Source organism: Pelecanus crispus, chromosome 3 (assembly GCF_030463565.1).
Source record: "Pelecanus crispus isolate bPelCri1 chromosome 3, bPelCri1.pri, whole genome shotgun sequence".
Lineage (NCBI taxonomy): Eukaryota > Metazoa > Chordata > Aves > Pelecaniformes > Pelecanidae > Pelecanus > Pelecanus crispus.
This window is the reverse complement of record NC_134645.1, coordinates 28,902,961-28,919,632: the sequence shown is the minus strand read 5'-3', so window position 1 is coordinate 28,919,632 and position 16,672 is coordinate 28,902,961. Positions and strand designations below refer to the sequence as shown.

General features: G+C 40.8%; 1 protein-coding gene across 3 annotated transcripts in view; it reads left to right on the top strand.

Annotated features, from left to right (window-relative positions):
• The first annotated feature begins 883 nt into the window (after positions 1-883).
• Positions 884-16,672, top strand: part of PPP1R21 (protein phosphatase 1 regulatory subunit 21) — a 34,711-nt gene continuing 18,922 nt past the window's right edge. For all 3 annotated transcript variants that reach the window (XM_075707529.1, XM_075707528.1, XM_075707527.1), the window contains exons 1-9: positions 884-966; positions 4,023-4,091; positions 4,528-4,674; positions 6,783-6,884; positions 7,593-7,757; positions 7,858-7,916; positions 10,194-10,288; positions 12,639-12,691; positions 14,850-14,999. In XM_075707529.1, the coding sequence (XP_075563644.1) occupies positions 907-966; positions 4,023-4,091; positions 4,528-4,674; positions 6,783-6,884; positions 7,593-7,757; positions 7,858-7,916; positions 10,194-10,288; positions 12,639-12,691; positions 14,850-14,999 (900 nt within the window). In that variant the 5' untranslated portion in view covers positions 884-906. The remainder of the gene's footprint in view (positions 967-4,022; positions 4,092-4,527; positions 4,675-6,782; positions 6,885-7,592; positions 7,758-7,857; positions 7,917-10,193; positions 10,289-12,638; positions 12,692-14,849; positions 15,000-16,672) is intronic.

Genomic DNA, 16,672 nt, shown 5'->3' with positions numbered 1-16,672 from the left:
CTTAACTGCCTTTTGTTGGTCATCTCCTCACCTGTGGATCTGCAAAAAATGTACTTGCCTCAGTTTCTGTGGGTATTATGTGTGTTACATTGAACAAGAGCTGAAGTGCGCTCTGAAGGAGCAGTACACGACGCTCTGTGCTGCAGAGGCCTCCCTCCCTCGCAGGCAGGTAACGGGCCCGACGCCTGACCCTCTGCCCCGGCACAAGCCCCCAGGTTCAGGCTCCGCTGGGCGCCGCCCGGGGTGCAGGCCTTCAAGCAACCGCCCTCAAACATCCCCGGCGAGGCCGGCCGGGCCTCTGCCGCCCGGGGTGACGGCCCCCCCCGCCGCCGCGCCGCGGTGCCGCAGGCCCGGGCCCGGGGCTCCCCCTAGCGACCGCACTGCCTCGGGCGGGGAGCCGTGGGACAGGCCCCGGCACTCTGCCCAGGCAGGGGACGGCGCCGGGGCACCGCCCGCCGCTGCCCGTGTCGCGACCCGCCGACACGGCCCCGCTGACACGACCCCCCTCCGCCAGCGCCCAGCCTCCACGGGCGGACGCTACTCCCGCGAGCGGCCGATGCTTTTTGGGCGGGGTGGGGCCCCGTAGCCTCGAGGCCGCGCAGGGCCCGGCGGCTGTTACTATGGCAACAGAGGCGGCTGCGAGCGCCTCGTGGCGTCACGTGATCCGGCCCGCCCTCCCTCCCCGCCGCGGCCCCGCCCTCCTCCGTGCCGCCATCTTGGTAGTTGCGTCAAGATGGTGGCGCCGGCCACTTAAGCTCCGCCCTCCCTCCCCACGGCGTGTGGGGCGGTGTGGTGACGTCATCGCGCTCCCGCTGCCTGAACCCGGAAGTGCGTCTTCCCTTCGCGGGCGTGTGGGACCGGCGGCTGCGTTAGCGCCGAGCCGGGTTGGCGGCGGCGGCGGGAGGGATGGCGGCCGCCGCGGAGCTGCAGGGGAAGTACCAGAAGCTGGCTCAGGAGTACTCCAAGGTATCGGGCGCCAGAGCCCGTCCCCGATGCTCCGCGAGCAGCGGCCGGCCGCCGCCCCCCTCCAGCCGCTCCCTGCGCGCGGGCTGCCGGCCGTTACGCGCCTAACGGCTGCTTCTCTGAGGGGGGAGGTGGGGGCCTTCCCGTTCGGCCCGCGGGGCTGCCCTGCCCCGGTGCTGTCGTGGGGCGGCGGGGCCCTGAGCTCTCCCGCCCGGCTTGGCTGCCCTCGGTGCTGTGCTCCAGCCGGAGCGGGGGCTGCTGAGGACTCAAACGCTGATTTTTGTGGCAGCGTGAATTGTTTTGGTTCCAAGGGCTGCCTTTTTTTGAGAATGAGGTGAAGGCAAACTTGGGCAGGCAGGGGAGGTGCGAGTTTGCAGGTGCCGAGGGAATACAGTATTGCCGAGTGCTGGCTGGGCAAGCCTGCGTGAGTAGGAAAGCAGTCTTGTCTGCAGAGCATCCAGCAGGACAAATAATGGGTTCACCTATGCCAGGGAAGTGAAACTAGCTTGCTTCTCCACTTCCCAGTCAGGCATGAGGCTTAGTTATCTTTTTGGCTGTGAATATTTGTTGAGGTCTTGGTCCTCTATCTTACCCATGAGTTTGGTTTGACTGGTGGATGTGGGAGTTCAGTGGTGTTCGTAGCGATTGCAGTGGTGTTAGTGTCTGGGAAGTGAGGACACGATTCCAGCCTTGCCTCATGTCTGTTCCCATTCTTCTGCAGCTGCCCTAGGTGACTTTGCTTCCTGTTTCTGGTGCTGCTGAACGGAGTATTTGCAAAGCCTTCTGGCCCATAGTGGAGAATGCCTTTCAAAGGTGCTTGAGATGATTTCTGAAATGGTGGAGCCTTGCTTAATACAGAACTCTTCATTCTTGTTTCCTCACTGAAAGGCAGAGGAGACCATTGGTCTTGAATGGTGCAGTTCTTCAATGGCTTTGGGAAAGAAAGCCAGCACTTTGTGTAGCCTAGCATCAGAGTGTTTGGCACAAGGCACTTAACTGTATTTGACACCTTTCCCTACATTACAAAATAATGCATCTTTAAATACTATTCTTCTTGGGACTGCTATTAAAAAAAAAAAACCCACACCCAACCTGTAAAGAATCTAAATTGCTCACAGATATTTTAATGCTTCCACAAAATCACTTAAAGCTGAATTCACTTTGGGGCTTTGTAGGTCACAGAGTTCATATTCCTTGTTGCTTTCTACAGTGGCTCTGCTGTACCTTGGAGGTTAAAAATGGCTTAGGATAAGGTAATTGAGGGACTTCTGCTGCTTGATTCCCAAGTGAAACTTTGAAATGTGGACTTTTGACTATAGCTTCTGAAAGTTCCAGCTGGATCCTCTTTCTTTTAGTGTCATAGTGTCCAAAAGCTTTCTCTGAACTTCATCTTGCAGCTTGAAGTGATGTTGTTCCTTGACAACACCAACAGACTGTGATGTTTCATTGGTTCTTTGTGGGAATTATTTTTTTGGTCTCATCCCACTTCTTGTGCAACAACTCCATGGCACTGTGGGATCCCCATTGCAGATAACTCTCCTTTTTGTGTAAATTATTAGTTGTTCAACTGGCTGCTTATTGTGTGCAGGTGGAAATGGAGAGTAGCCCTGGGAAGCTATTTGCCTGTTCACTTAATTGTGTTGTGGAAGCCAAGGAAAGAAGTAGACAAGAGCTTGATAGGCTTAAGGAGTGCCAAGGGAAGTACCTGCCAAAGGATTGCTTTCCCTCTCAGTTCACAGAGCAGTCCAGAAGAAGGATCTGTGTTTTCAGTCTCTTCTTCACCTCGAGTTGCAGCTTCTGGCTCTCTCGCACAACCCTGATGGAAGTAGTAGTCAAAAGGCTCTTTCAACTTGTGTCAGCCTTTGGAAGATCACACTTCAGCTTGGGTACCTCAGTGCAGCATGATGGAGCTGGTCCATTCACTGCACCTGACATATTCCTGCATTAGTAGCTGTGGCAGAAAAAAGGCATAGAAAACTACTGCACTGCTTTTTCTTGCTAGGGAAACCCTGTGCTTGAAGTCTTTCTGTGGTGCTCTTGCAGGTTTCTTCTCTTGCCTTTGTGATGCCTGAGCAGCACAGTGGGAATACTGTAGGGCAAAAGCCTGTCCTCAGTGATGTCAACTGATTTTTGACCTCTCTGAATATATCCAGTCATCAGACTGAAAAGATTAGCCATTGCTGTTTTACATTGAATCTTGCCTTTTATGCATCTGCCAGAGGTATTCCCAAACACTCTACAAACACTTTTAACTTATATCTGCAACAGCTGGACTCAAACATGTCAAATGAATACAAACTGCCATTGAAGAAACCAGGATTCAAGCAATTATCAAGGAATGGGAAGATGCAACTGTTGGTATCCTCATTGCTGCAGGGTAGAGGTACTCTGTGAAGTGACTGGGAAATAGATTTCTTGAGTATCACTTCTCACCGCAGTGATTTTAGCTCAGATTTGTGAACTGTGTAAGTAAGTCTTAGAGGGCTTTTCCTTCTATGCTTTTTATGCATTTTCCTGAAGTGTTTGTTAAGCTGTTCTCCCTGGATCGTCTGCTGCTACTGGTAATAAGTTTTTTTGCATTAGAGTATAGTTAAGCTCTTCTTGAATTGATACATTTAGACTTTGTGATCCCTGCTTATGCTCCAGAATGAGTCATGAACGGTTTTGGGGAGAAGAGGGGAAAGACAGAAATAGCACTGAATATGAGCAAGAACTTGATTAGGAAGAAGTTGCAGCTTTTCCATATTTGTTCACTGTTCTTCAAACCTTAGTTATATTTAAGTAACTAATCTTCCAAGATATCTCTTGAGTAAGAATTATGTTCTATTTGACCAAAATATTCAGATGGTAAAGTAACTTCTTGTTTCTTACCAATTCAGGATATGAATAGGATACTTTTTTCAACCTGATACCACTACCATCTTCCTGAACAGAATACTTTAAAAAGCATGCACATCTGGTGCTCTCATGAGAGAATATGATGCTTTATGTGCGTTCTAATGAATGGCTTTTATTTACTCCTTTGTCTTGCATAGTTATTGGCATCTCTTGTTTTTCAGCTTCGAGCTCAGAACCAAGTACTGAAAAAAGGGGTTGTAGATGAGCAAGCAAACTCTGCTTCTCTGAAGGTAATCTCTAGAAACTGCTCATGACAGATGTATTACTCTGTGACAAAGTAGGTAAATGGGAAAGGTAAATGGGAATACTTTTTACTGAAAGTATTGTGATTAAAAGAATAAAGAAAGAACTTGATTCAGTAAAAAAAAAAATTCTGTTCTGCAGCTAGTCTTCATTGTTCTCTGTAGGTGCTGACCTTGTAAAAGTGGAAGGTTGCTTCATGATGATTAACTTACAGAATGAAGTACCTACTTGAGTGTGATTTGTGGACTGCTCAAGGAAGTGAAATCTGTTTTTTTAGTTTAAAAGCAATACTTTTTGCCTCTTCAGTGTTCAAATAGCAAAGAAAAATTTTTAATGTGTTCTTTTTTAATGTGATACTTCTTATTAAATGCATGTGTAAAAGTAAGTGTGAAAGTTTTAAAATTAAATGTTTTGGTCATTCAGGAGCAACTGAAGATGAAGGATCAGTCACTGAGAAAACTGCAACAAGAAATGGACAGCTTGACCTTTCGAAATCAGCAACTTGCCAAGCGGGTGGAGTTACTTCAAGATGAACTTGCATTGAGTGAAGCTAGGGGCAAGAAGAACAAGGTATGTGCTAAAGGCAAAAAAAACTTGCTTAGCAGATGTGTGCTCCTTACCTGTCAGTCAGTGTCTTATCTTGATTTCTAGCAGTAGTGGCTTTGTATCAAGGGTTGAGCTGAACATTTTTGTCAGAATTTGTGTTACTAACTGATGTTAGTGAAAATACCCATAAAACAGGTATTGATACATATAATATGCTAGGTAGTTCTGTGCTCTTTCTAGTGTGTCAGCTAACTGATATTGAATTGCTATCCCCTTTCCAGGTATTTATTAAGTGTTCAAACAGCTGGGAAAGATCTTGGAGCTCTCTGATTAATCTACTGCTATGAAGAAAACAGATCACCCTCATTTCCTATCCCCACCTCCTTGCTTTGTAATTTGGATGTTGATAGTTGACATCAGCCTATGACTGTAGCTTTTCTAGTCGGCTCTTAAGTGAATCTTGTCAAATGCTTTGAAATCTAAATTTTTAGCTAGTATTCCTTATGTTATTTCAAAATGACAGAATAATTTCAGTACTGTGATTGCTCTTTGCCAAAATACTTGCTGATTAAACCTGGTTATGCCATGTTCTGTCTAAGATCGTGTCTTCTGTAGGTAATGTTAGAATTCCAGGGGTGGTGTGTCTGGACTTAAATAATTCTCAAGCATCCTTTGCTACCTTCCTCCCATGAGGAAAACCCTCTTAATTGCTATAAACATTTCTTTTTGGTTAGCTCCCAAAATGCTGTAGCTATCAAGACTGACATTAAAGAAATCATTCAACTGATTAGTAATGTGATCATTTGCCTTACTTTTTCCCTAAACTCTTGTGCATTTTTTTGCTATCCAGTTCCTTGACAAGCAGAGTACCTCTGACTTATATTATTCATGCACCATAGTAATTGTTCTTCAAAACGCAGTTTGACTCTTCTGTTCTTTTTATTTCATGTAATGTAACTCATTGCTTCACTAGACTTGTTTCCAAATTTTGAAGGACCTCAGCCTGGCCTGAGTAGCTTTGCAAACTATTGCCACTGAATTTCTTTCCTGTTCAGCTGCCAGAATGCATAGTTCTATATTTCTTTTTTTTTTTAAGAATTGTTTGTATTATCTTTTAAATATGTTCCCTTTTAGTTTTACCTATAGAGACTCACTGAGTATGTACGTTGTATTGAACACACCCCCACTAAATTCCATGTCACCCTTACCTCAGAGGCTTGCCATTGGGAGACCATGTAAATCACATCTAAAATAACTTAGATTAAGATTCCGATAGATGATCTGTGTCAGACCGCAATCCTTTTAGAAGGAGAACATACACCCATATCTCAGGTATTGTAGTTCACAGGCTGACATCAAATGCAGAGGTGACTTAGCAGTCGTAGCTGTCCCAAGCACTTGAAATTCGGTGTTAAGTTTAAATGTAAACAGTCTCGCTTTTGTTTGGTGATGGTGCTACCTGTGTTCAGCAGTGTGGTAGAGCAGAGCAGCAGTGTGTGATTCACTGGTGGTCTCTGAGTCTTTTGGATGAAATGGGTGGAAAATGAGGAAACAGTTGGCAGAGAGATGTCTGTATTCTCAGGGTAGCTAGTGGACAGTGAAGACCCCGTGTTTTCCAGTGCTACCTTGCGCCACAGCCTGCTGTGGGATAGTGCACTTTCGGTGATTATTCCTGGTCCCTGCTGAGACCAGACCAGCTTACAGCTGGACACTTGGTGGGGGCGGATGTGCCATACACACAGCTACCAAACCAAGTAACTGTGTGTAGGGTTTCGTATTGCTGACTGGGTGGAATCATGCAAGATTCAAATGATGTCAAATGTGCTTCTGCCCATACAAGCAATTTCTTGGGTGTGTGAATGTGATGCCCGAGTAGAGGCTTTTCTGAGTCCTTATCGAGTTAGCATTCTACCACTATATGGTAACAGTGGTGTGAAGCAACAAGTGCTGCTTTTAGACTCATGCTGTGTGCAATATGCGTACCTTTTGATATATTAGTCAATGTAAGAAAGATATGTATTCACGTGCCTCTGTTGGGAATTAGCAATGGGAGATGTTTTCATATACTTCGAGATGGGCTTTGGGATACCCCCAGAGACTTGGAGACAGTGAATGCATTTTCTTTCTTTTAGAAAAGTGCAGAATCCTCATCTCAGTTAACTCAAGAGCAGAAAAGTGTATTCAGTGAAGATCTTCAGAAGAAGATAGAAGAGAACGAACGACTACATATACTCGTGAGTGAAAATTTTTTAGTCTTTCTTTTTAGTTCTGAAAACTGGTCACAGGAACAGAGATAGAAAAAAAATGCCATCTGAAAACTACTGGGTTTAGAACCTTAGTTGTGTGCAAAACAGTAGATTAGATCAGATGGCTTGTTTATAAAGATGTTCACTGGGCAAATGAGAAAGTATTTTGACTTCAGGTTCTTAAGACAGCATGTGGAATAACTCACATAATACATGTTTTCTTATTTAGATTTTTAACTTTTGGTGACACTTAGTTACTCTACTGAAAATAGCCATGTAGTTGGTACTGAGTGGAAACTTCTTTTTAGTTCCCTAACTGCTTCGGAATTGGCTTAAAGCTTAAAATATTTTCTGCAAGTTGCCATAATTAAGTCAGGAATTACTTTACCAAAATGGAATGCATTTTACTTTGGTTTAGAAAACTTGGGAAAAACCTTATGGCTCAAGTTTGATTTTTCACGTGTCGACAGTTAATCAGCAATATATTTAAGGAATGCTTGGTACTACAAATCTTTAATAAACAAAGTACTTTGTTCCTGAATCTTTTCTCTGTAAATATCATAATAAAACTTGGATTTGTCTGAGAACTAGTACTTGTTATTAACCTGGACTGGCTAATTAAAATCATGTAACTCATAGGACTAGGTTCCATAGTAAAATGAAACTTTCTTATGAGCTCTGCTTTTCTTCCTTTAGTTCTTTGAAGCAGATGAGCAGCACAAACGTTTAGAAGCGGAGCTGAGAACTAGACTTGAGGTTTTGGAAGCTGATGCTGCCCAGCATCAAGCTGTGGTGGACAGTTTAACGAGGAAATACACGGATACCATAGAAAAGCTGCAGAATGATAAAGCCAAATTAGAAGTAAGGAGTTTTTCCTCTTACTTACAAGTTTGAAAAGTTTTGAAATGAAATGTCTTGCTGTGTCAGTACTTACATTGTGGGATTATCTTCTTGCATAAAGATCAAGTCTCAGACACTAGAAAGAGAAGCTAAGGACTGTAGGCTTCGAACCGAAGAATGGTAAGTGTTTTTACTTAATATAATGAAAAATTGATTTAAAGAAGTAACTGCTGTAAAAGATTAACTGGATTATTTTTAGAGAATAATACCTAGGGAAAAAAAAAAAAAGACTTTGATAAAACTCCAAATACTGGCCCACAGCACATTAACATCAAGACTGTGCAGGTCAGACTCCTTTTCTTTCTGCGATTGTAACTAGACAATCAATTCCACAAATTCAGCTTTCAGTAAGAGCAGTTTTGTTGCCAGGCTATTTTAAGTAGCTGTGAAGTTGATGAAAGCTTGAATTTATTTGTAATGGAATGCTATAAAAAGTAAAGAAACTACTACACTTATATGAAACAAAGATGTGAGTTTTTACAAACTGCTTCTAAAAACAGAGCTTGGGTAAGGTATGCTGAGACAACTGACTGAAGAGAGTTTCAAAAATCCCCCTCCACCCCAAAAGCTTCTTGAACAATCACTTGTGCTTCAGGCATAACATGCTCAGTTAGAGTATTTGAAAGTTTTTGTTGAAGGATTGTATTGTTAGTTTTGGAATACCTTCATTGTCTTGAAGGACAATTCCTCTCTGTGGAAGATGGGAAGAAGTTGAGGACTGTGGGCCAACTCAAATTAGCATGCCCTTCTCCTAAAGTTCATTGTTAAGGTGCAATTTTTAAAGATATATGTGCAGTATGGATCGTTAATGTAATGGATAAAATGCATAGTGAATGGTCAGACCTCTCCTAATACAGGTCAGGGTTTCACCAAGAATGACTTGCAAAGGAGGATGAAAGCTGTGTTTTGCTGCTCTTTGCTTTTTTGTGGTGTTTGAAAAACAGCGTAGTCTTAATCTGCTACTATTCAGTTCAGAGCTTGTTGGTCATGTTCTGTGATGACTGGGTAATTAAAGTCATTGTAAGAAATTGTCCCTGCCATTTAAGAAGGGTGACTTTTAAAAAATAATAAAGCCTGACACTTCTGTGTTTTAAACACTGAAATCGGTATCTAATGAACACGTGACAGAAGGTGTCTTAGAGTACTGCTCTTCTGTTTTCCCCACTCTTTCAGGGGAAGGGATCCATTTGCCTCCGACACCCACACTTTATTCAGGAAAGCCAGAGGACAGGAGACTTGACAGCCCGCATGCCTTGAAAATTAAAGGGCAGAATGTAACACAAAACATATCAAACTACTTGTTTCCCATTCCTTTATAGTACAAAAAGGAAACATCCATACTTTTGCAGTTTGTCTTTATTTTCTATCATGCCCAATGCTACTGTGGTTCATGCTGTACAGTTTCTATGCAATTTTGGAGCTGTTCTCCAAGAAAAATATTTGTTAATGTGCATGAGCTACTTATTGGCCACTTTTTTTATATCTTGGTTGCCTATTTTGGATTATTTTTCCCTTGTTAGTCCTGATAAATTTCCACGTATCAAATGTTTTTGTAAAAAAGAAAAAAAACTGTCCCTTTGACACCTTCCCCCCTACCCTCCACTATATGTGCAGGAGTTCTAGATGTCAAATGGGAAGCAAAACAGTGAAGAATTTGGGAGCCTAAGTTGGGTAAGGTGTGGAATTTGGTCTGAATCAATATGCAGTAATCTTTGTTGACATATGTATATAATGCTGGAATGTGTTATTGTTAATCTCTGGAATCTATACTAATGATATTAGTAACCTTAATAACTTAGGTTCACATCTATATACACAGTCAAATGCAAGTGAAGCAGATCTAGAGAAAAATCACTTGAGAATGCATCAAACATAATTGCCAAGTCTTGTGGGAATGGGACGTATCATAGCAGTGTTTAAATACGCGGCTTTGAAAAGCTTGTGAGGTATTTCCAATAGTGATGTGACAGTTAACTGCATTATTGACAACTCACTACTTGCATATTGGAATACCACATTGGATATATAGTAACTAATTTAAAAGCCTTTTTGCATTCCCTTCATATAGCTTATACAATAATTGCAGAACTGGAAAATAATGTAAAGATTAACTCTGAAGTAAGTTGAGCTTCTCAAGAATGGAATTTAGGATTTACAACAACTTGTTGCATCTTTCACTGCATTTGTTAGGGATTAAAATACGATGTCATATATTAAATCTGACATAAAGAAAGAAAAATGATTCCTATTGTCTTCTGTCTAACTTCTAGAAAGAGACAGATACCTGTACGCTCAAGGGATGCTTATGGTGAGCTATGGTGTTGGTGATACAGATTAAATTTTAAAAGTTTACAATGAGTGTGTGTGTGGTTTTTCGTTTGTCTTTTTGTTATTTAGCCAGCAACAGTTAAAGAATCTTCAAGCAGCTTTGGGCAGTAGACTGGAAGAATCTCTATGCATAATCAATGAAAAAGTACCTTTTAATGACACAAGTACGTATTACCTTGGTCTGGGTTTCTTGTTTAATTTTGGGTATCCATCTGGAGGAAGTACTCCTTATGAATTAAAATATATTAGCTGTTAGAAATGTTGGACACCTGAACAGACACTTGGAGGTAATTGTGATAAGTATTCCTAATACTTGTCATAATCTTGTTTAGTGATCTTAAAAAAAAAAAAAAATCCAACAAGGTTTTTTACAGATGTATATATATAATTAAAATTAGAACTTGTCTTGCTTAGTGTTGACAGAATATTGTAAAAGATGAAGGAACACTGTCTATTTACTGGTTTCTCCACAAAGATTTCTGTAGTTACTCATCTCAAAGAGTATTATTTTGGCAGGGTATATTCAGGAGTTAAAGGAAGTTCAGATGGGGATAAACTAGTGGCTGCAGAGATGTTGACTTAATGAGGCATTGCATCAGTAGCGGTCTACACTTAGTACTAGTGGGAAGTCTGTCAGTGTGTCTCATCTCTGATCAGAGAACACCCAGACTAGTTCTTATCTGTGGTTTGTCTCGGGCTCATTCACCCTTTTCGGGGGGGAAAAAAACCCTTTGAAATTGGGGACTTCTACCTGAAGCAACCTTTCTTTTTTCCTGCTTCCTTTCCAATTGCTACTCGATAAACTGAAGGGCAGAGGATACCATGAAGTTAGGAGTGCTCAGCCTTTGCATTGCTTTGGTGCAAGAATCAGTTACTATGTGCCAGATCAGTGCTGTGTGCTGGGTGCTTTTGTAAATAGCTTGAACGCCAGGTTGTACTTGGGCAGGCAGCAGTCTGTACTCTTTTGGCAGCATGACTAGGAGGACCTGGAATGGTGGAAAAAGCTGGAAAGAGTGGAGAAGGAGCAGAGAAGTGAAAAAAGGCTGTTGAATTTCAAGTAGGCTTTACTGGTAGCTTTTGCATTTTTCATTCGGTTTAAAACTTGATGACAATGTTTTGAATAGCCTTAGGTTCTCTAAAAGCTGATCTGGTGGGGTGTTGCAGGGGTGAGCCTTCCAAGTTCTCCACTGGGTTGGCAAACCAGTGAGTCTTGGCTTAGAAACACTAGATCATCTTCTCTTTAGGAAATGTTGACTCTCATAACAGCACGTTATGCTTAGGTGTTGGTGCCTTGAGTTGATACCCTTTTCACTTCTTTCCTCTCACAAAGATCACTTTGTCTGGCATCTGCTGCCTATTTCTACTTCTCTGGCTTCTTTAGCTGATTTTTTTTTTTACAGGTGGTTATCATTGTAGTGAGAACTTTGATGTGAATAATTTACTTATCTGCTCACTCAGCTGCCATAGCATGTTTTTGCTTGTGTAGAGAACACTGCAAATACTGGACAGATCTTCGGTGATAGAAAAATGAGAGAAAGTCAGGAAATATTTATCTGCTCTGGATTCCAACAGTCTTGCTATAGGCTCTGTAGTTGTTTTTAAGGGTAGCTAGCACCTGGCTTCAGTTTCAGTAACAATCAAATGACTTGTTGACTGCTAAGCACGATTTCAAGAGTAGAAAGATAACAAAGTTTTCTGAAGCATTTACTTATGAGTAGGACTGGGTAATTTTGGACAGTTTTTTGTTCTGAATACAACTACCTCTTCCCAAGTGTTAATTGCCAAATGTGAATGATACAAAAGGGATAGAAGCTATAAATTTCCTTTCCAAATTTTAAACTAAGTGGTTATTATTCCATTTAATTGAGGATGGATGTGATTCCTTTTAAATCTATAAAACTTTGTAAGCTGTTCTCTAGGTACAAATATCCCTCTACCTCTTTAAAAAATTGTGCCTGCTTGTAATTGAACAATCATTCTAGTTGCTCTTTAATTGGAACAGAATGCTGAAATATGTGGAGAGAACATCTCATTCTAAAGTATCAACAAATCAAGTACATACAGGAGCTTTTTTTTTTTAAAACATGCAAACCATTAAAAAACCCATTTATCTGACTGACCCTGGAATGTAATTGAAATTTGAAGATCATCTTGAACTCTTTAAGGGCTTTTAAAAGATTTTCACTCTTGTTACTAATGAATACTGTTCTGAGGATTCTGCTCTTACCTATCAAATTCAGGGTGTTCAGATGCCTCAGTTTGGAAGTCAAATTTAGTCAAGTATAGAAGTGCTTTCTTTCCACCTAGTCACAGTAACACTTCTTAAGTGAGGATGTTTAGGCCTACTTTATTGAAGCCAATTGTTTGTATCTTTTTAGTTACTATTACTTACATGAACTGTAATATTACTGCAATGAAATTTTGTATTTAAAAAAAAAATCACTATTTACAATACATGTCTTAAAAAACCCCCATGATTTAATAAGTGCATATAACAGAATTTTTGTCCTCTAGGGTCTAATCGATACAATGCTCTGAATGTACCGTTACACAACAGAAGATATCAGGTAAGCACTTCTTGTGGCTTCATGTGTAAGGATGCAACCTTCTACACACATACTGAATAAAACCAGTCATTTTAGTGACCCAGGATATAGCCTGTCTCACTACTGTCATGATATTCCAAGGGAATTTTGCCCACAGAGCGTCTGCGCTTTTCAAAAGGTAGTCTATACTGTTGTTATGTTGAGGAGTCAAGTTGTCTGGTCACCTCACTTCACTAGAACTAATTAATTGACTACTGGCTGATGATCACTGTAGGTATTAACTCAAGCATGCCTTTCTAAAAAAATGGCAAAAAGGTTTAATATTTGTCTCTTACGCTCTTTTACTATGCCAACATGCAGTAAGTTAGAACTTGAACATTTCGTTCTTAAAGTTGGTTAAAACTAGGTTAGTTTAGAAGTCTTAGGCTTTTTGTTGAAAAATGGTAGTTTTGGTATCTTAAATTCCTTTTCCTCAAACTGAGCTTCTTCAGTCACATCACTTGAGCCCCAAAAATGTTTGCATTTGTGAACTATACATTGGTGTATATGCTAGAATACCATACTGGTTAATATTACTTGTCATTAGTCATAATCCTTTAAGGAATAAATCATGTATCTTTGAGAACTCTGCATGGTTCATTTACATTTTATGGGATGCTTCTTGCCAAAACACCTCTTACTTGCAGCCAAATAATCCTTATTAATTTAAATATTATTAAAAAAACCTGTTTCTGTTCATTACTGTAATTTCATCAGTTTCCTGGGGAACATAGTTTACTCAGTATTCAAAAATGAGCATTAGTTTTCTGTGAATAGCTAAATATATTAAGGCTTTTCACAGTACTAAATCGGATACCTTGATGGAGTCAAAATTTTCCTGTTTTGCTACCACTGAGGACGGGTTCTGCAGCACTTGGTGTTATTTCTCTTTGCTTGTATGATGTGTCTCAAACCTTCAAGTTAGTGCATTCAGATACCACTGTAGAAAGATTTCAAACAGCTGCTTTCTCCTTTCTTCAGAAGTGCCTATAAAGAGACCTTGTTCCTAATAAGTCTGCTGTGAGAACAGGTGACCTTCTGTCCAGTTTTGTGATGGAAATAGCCTTAGATCAACCTGTTGCTGAGTTCTAAGAAAAATCTGAATAACTGGAGAGTTTCTCCCTTTACTATTTTCTGCTAGCACGATGTCAGCCAGCGTCATGCTTCAAGATCTGCAGTCTTGAAAATGTTCCAGGACAGATTTTTATGACTGGCTTTGCTAGTGGAGGCAAAATGCTAGTGTATTAGCGCAGGCTGCAGTGTGAAGGACAGCAAAACAGTAATATTGTCTGTGTTCCTTCCTTGCATAGCTAATTAACATACACAAACTGAGTATAATGACTGCATTGATTACTTGCCGCCATCCTTGATCTGTAATCAAGATTCACTTGATTTAACACTTCATTGAAGCGTTAGGAATGCAACTCTGAAGAATAAGTCATGCTTGGCTGAAATGTCACTTTAACCTTATTCTCTTCTCCATAAATCACAATAGAGTGTGGTTTTCTTCTCTGTTGTCTTTGCTTTTTCAGAATGTTCCATTTTGGATTCATTTCTTGGATACCTTCCTAATGCACTAAAGCCACAGAACAGCCTTATTAGTGAGCAGCAGCTCAGTTCTGTCCAGGTGGGAGAATAAGAATTGAATGTTACTGGTTAGAGAAGCAGACATGTCTTACTCTAGGAGAAAACCTCATTGGTTTTTACTAATTAAAGTTAGGTTTCCTTACAACCAGGTGTTACAAATTTCTCACTGTCACCACACTGAAAGAACTGAGCTGTTGTCAGAAATTAGTCTCTAGAATTCTTAATTTCAAAGATGGTTTCTGTAATTGTACTAACCTCTAAGTGTTCTCATGGCCTGTAGTTTGAGAAATGCAGCAGAGGCAAAGCATCAGCTGTTGTATGAAATAAAAACTTACTTTGTTGTCATAGAAAAACATGCCCTTCTGTGTGGTATTGTAGTTTATGAATAAACTTTAAAATATGAGTTAAAGATAATTGCTGCTGTGTATTTTAGGCTGAACTAGTAACAAGAAAGAAATCATTGATGGCAATTTTTTTGTATCCAACCGTAGAATTTTTTTCATATTTAAATAGGTACATGTCAATTATAATAATTTTGTAACTGTCTTTACAGCTGAAGCTGCGAGACCTTGCTGGCCAGGCGCTGGCTTTTGTTCAAGAACTTGTAGCTGCTCTTTTGAACTTCCACACATACACTGAGCAGAAGGTACAGATCTTTCCCATTGACTCTGCAACAGACACTATATCACCGTTAAATCAGAAGGTAAAGCTTGCAAATTTCAGCTACGAGTATATTCAATTATGTAGGCTTTCATGAGTGAACAATCTTAGTTATGCAAACTTCTACCACCTTTACTGGAATGCTATGAGTGTGGTCCTGAGAGGCAGTCTCTCCTGCATGAGAAGTCTTTTCTGTTAGGTGAATTCTCTGAACGTGGGTGAAGGCGTAGCTACAGAGAACCCTTTTCCCCTGTGCCTCTGCTACAAGACCAATACGATAGTCAAATCAAGGCTTTGCTTTTTAAGTGCTAAATTAAAGTGCATTTGTCAAAAGTTTAACTGACTTATTTTAAAATACACAAATACTGTACTGCTGAATAGATGCTTGTCTTAGTGCACTGGGGCATGGGAGATGTTGAGACAGAAGGTCTTGCGTTTAAAGTGTTTAACTGTAATGTGAAATAAATTGGATGTAAGGTAGGCTTATGAAGGAGAGAACTTGGACTCTGTTCCCTTGTCAAAAACCAGCTTTATCATCTGATTTTGGGCTATTTGTGCAAAGACCTTTCCTCTAAGTGTTCTGAAGCTTCAAGTCTGTAAAGCACGTTGAAGTTGTTATGAGAAACGTGACCTGTCTCTTTCTGTGCAACTCCACGGGAAGACTTTTCTGAGACTATCATTCAGAGCTGCATCTTTTGGCTTTCTCTTTCTATGCCATGAAGCATGGAAAAGAACTTTGTGCACAGGGATTTGTGTGGGGATGCATATATGCATGCTTTGGAATAAAATTGCTTTAACATCAGAGTTGTCGACTTCATAGTGCAAGTGGACCTATGTGCATTTAAGTTGCTGGATGACAGTATTTTCTGATTTGGACTATAATTTCAATTTAGTGGTTTGTAGGGGTCAGACTTAAGCTACCAAGATGAATGTGATTTGCATTCATCGAATGGCTGCAATGCATGTAGTGGCAATGTTAACTATCACAAAACTTTCCTGTTCTTGGGAAGACCTCGTATAATCTCTTTGCAGGCAACAGATATGCTTGTGAAGGTGTTTACCTGCTAGAGAAATCCCACCCTATTTATCTCTTCAGTTGTTTTCAACTATTTGAACCAAGAATACATTTTGACAGAGGTTCAGCATAGGTCTTAGTTTTGAGAACGTTTTCTTGCTCCTGCCACCAAACATGCTCAAAATGGCATATCCTTCCTGTGAAAACTATGTGGGTTTGTCATCTTCCAAATTCTTTGGGGCAGGAACTGTGTCTTCTTGTTCATGTGGTGCAGTGTGGTGATTGGATTCTACAGACGCTACTGCGGTTTACGCTAAGGGAATAAAATCAGGTTTCTTAGACATCACTTCTTGCACGTTTTTTTCTTAATGTCCTAGTTAACACATCACACAGCTGAAACACACAACTTAATCAGAACTGTAATTTGATTCTCCTTTTCTGATGATTGACTCTGATTCAGTAGTTCAGGCTTTGTTTGTTTTCATAATTATGTCTCTTGTCTGCCCCACTGTGTATTCATGACCTAATTGCACTCAGTGCACTGCTACCTCTTGGGGCTTTTGCCGTGACTTTCCAGTGGTGAAACATCTTGTATCACTCACTGAAGCTGCTGTTGCACCTGTATTTTTGATTACTTTATTTATTTGCTTGGCAAGTGTCCTCAGTGTGATCTTAGCTTCTCCACTGAGTGGTTCAAAAAC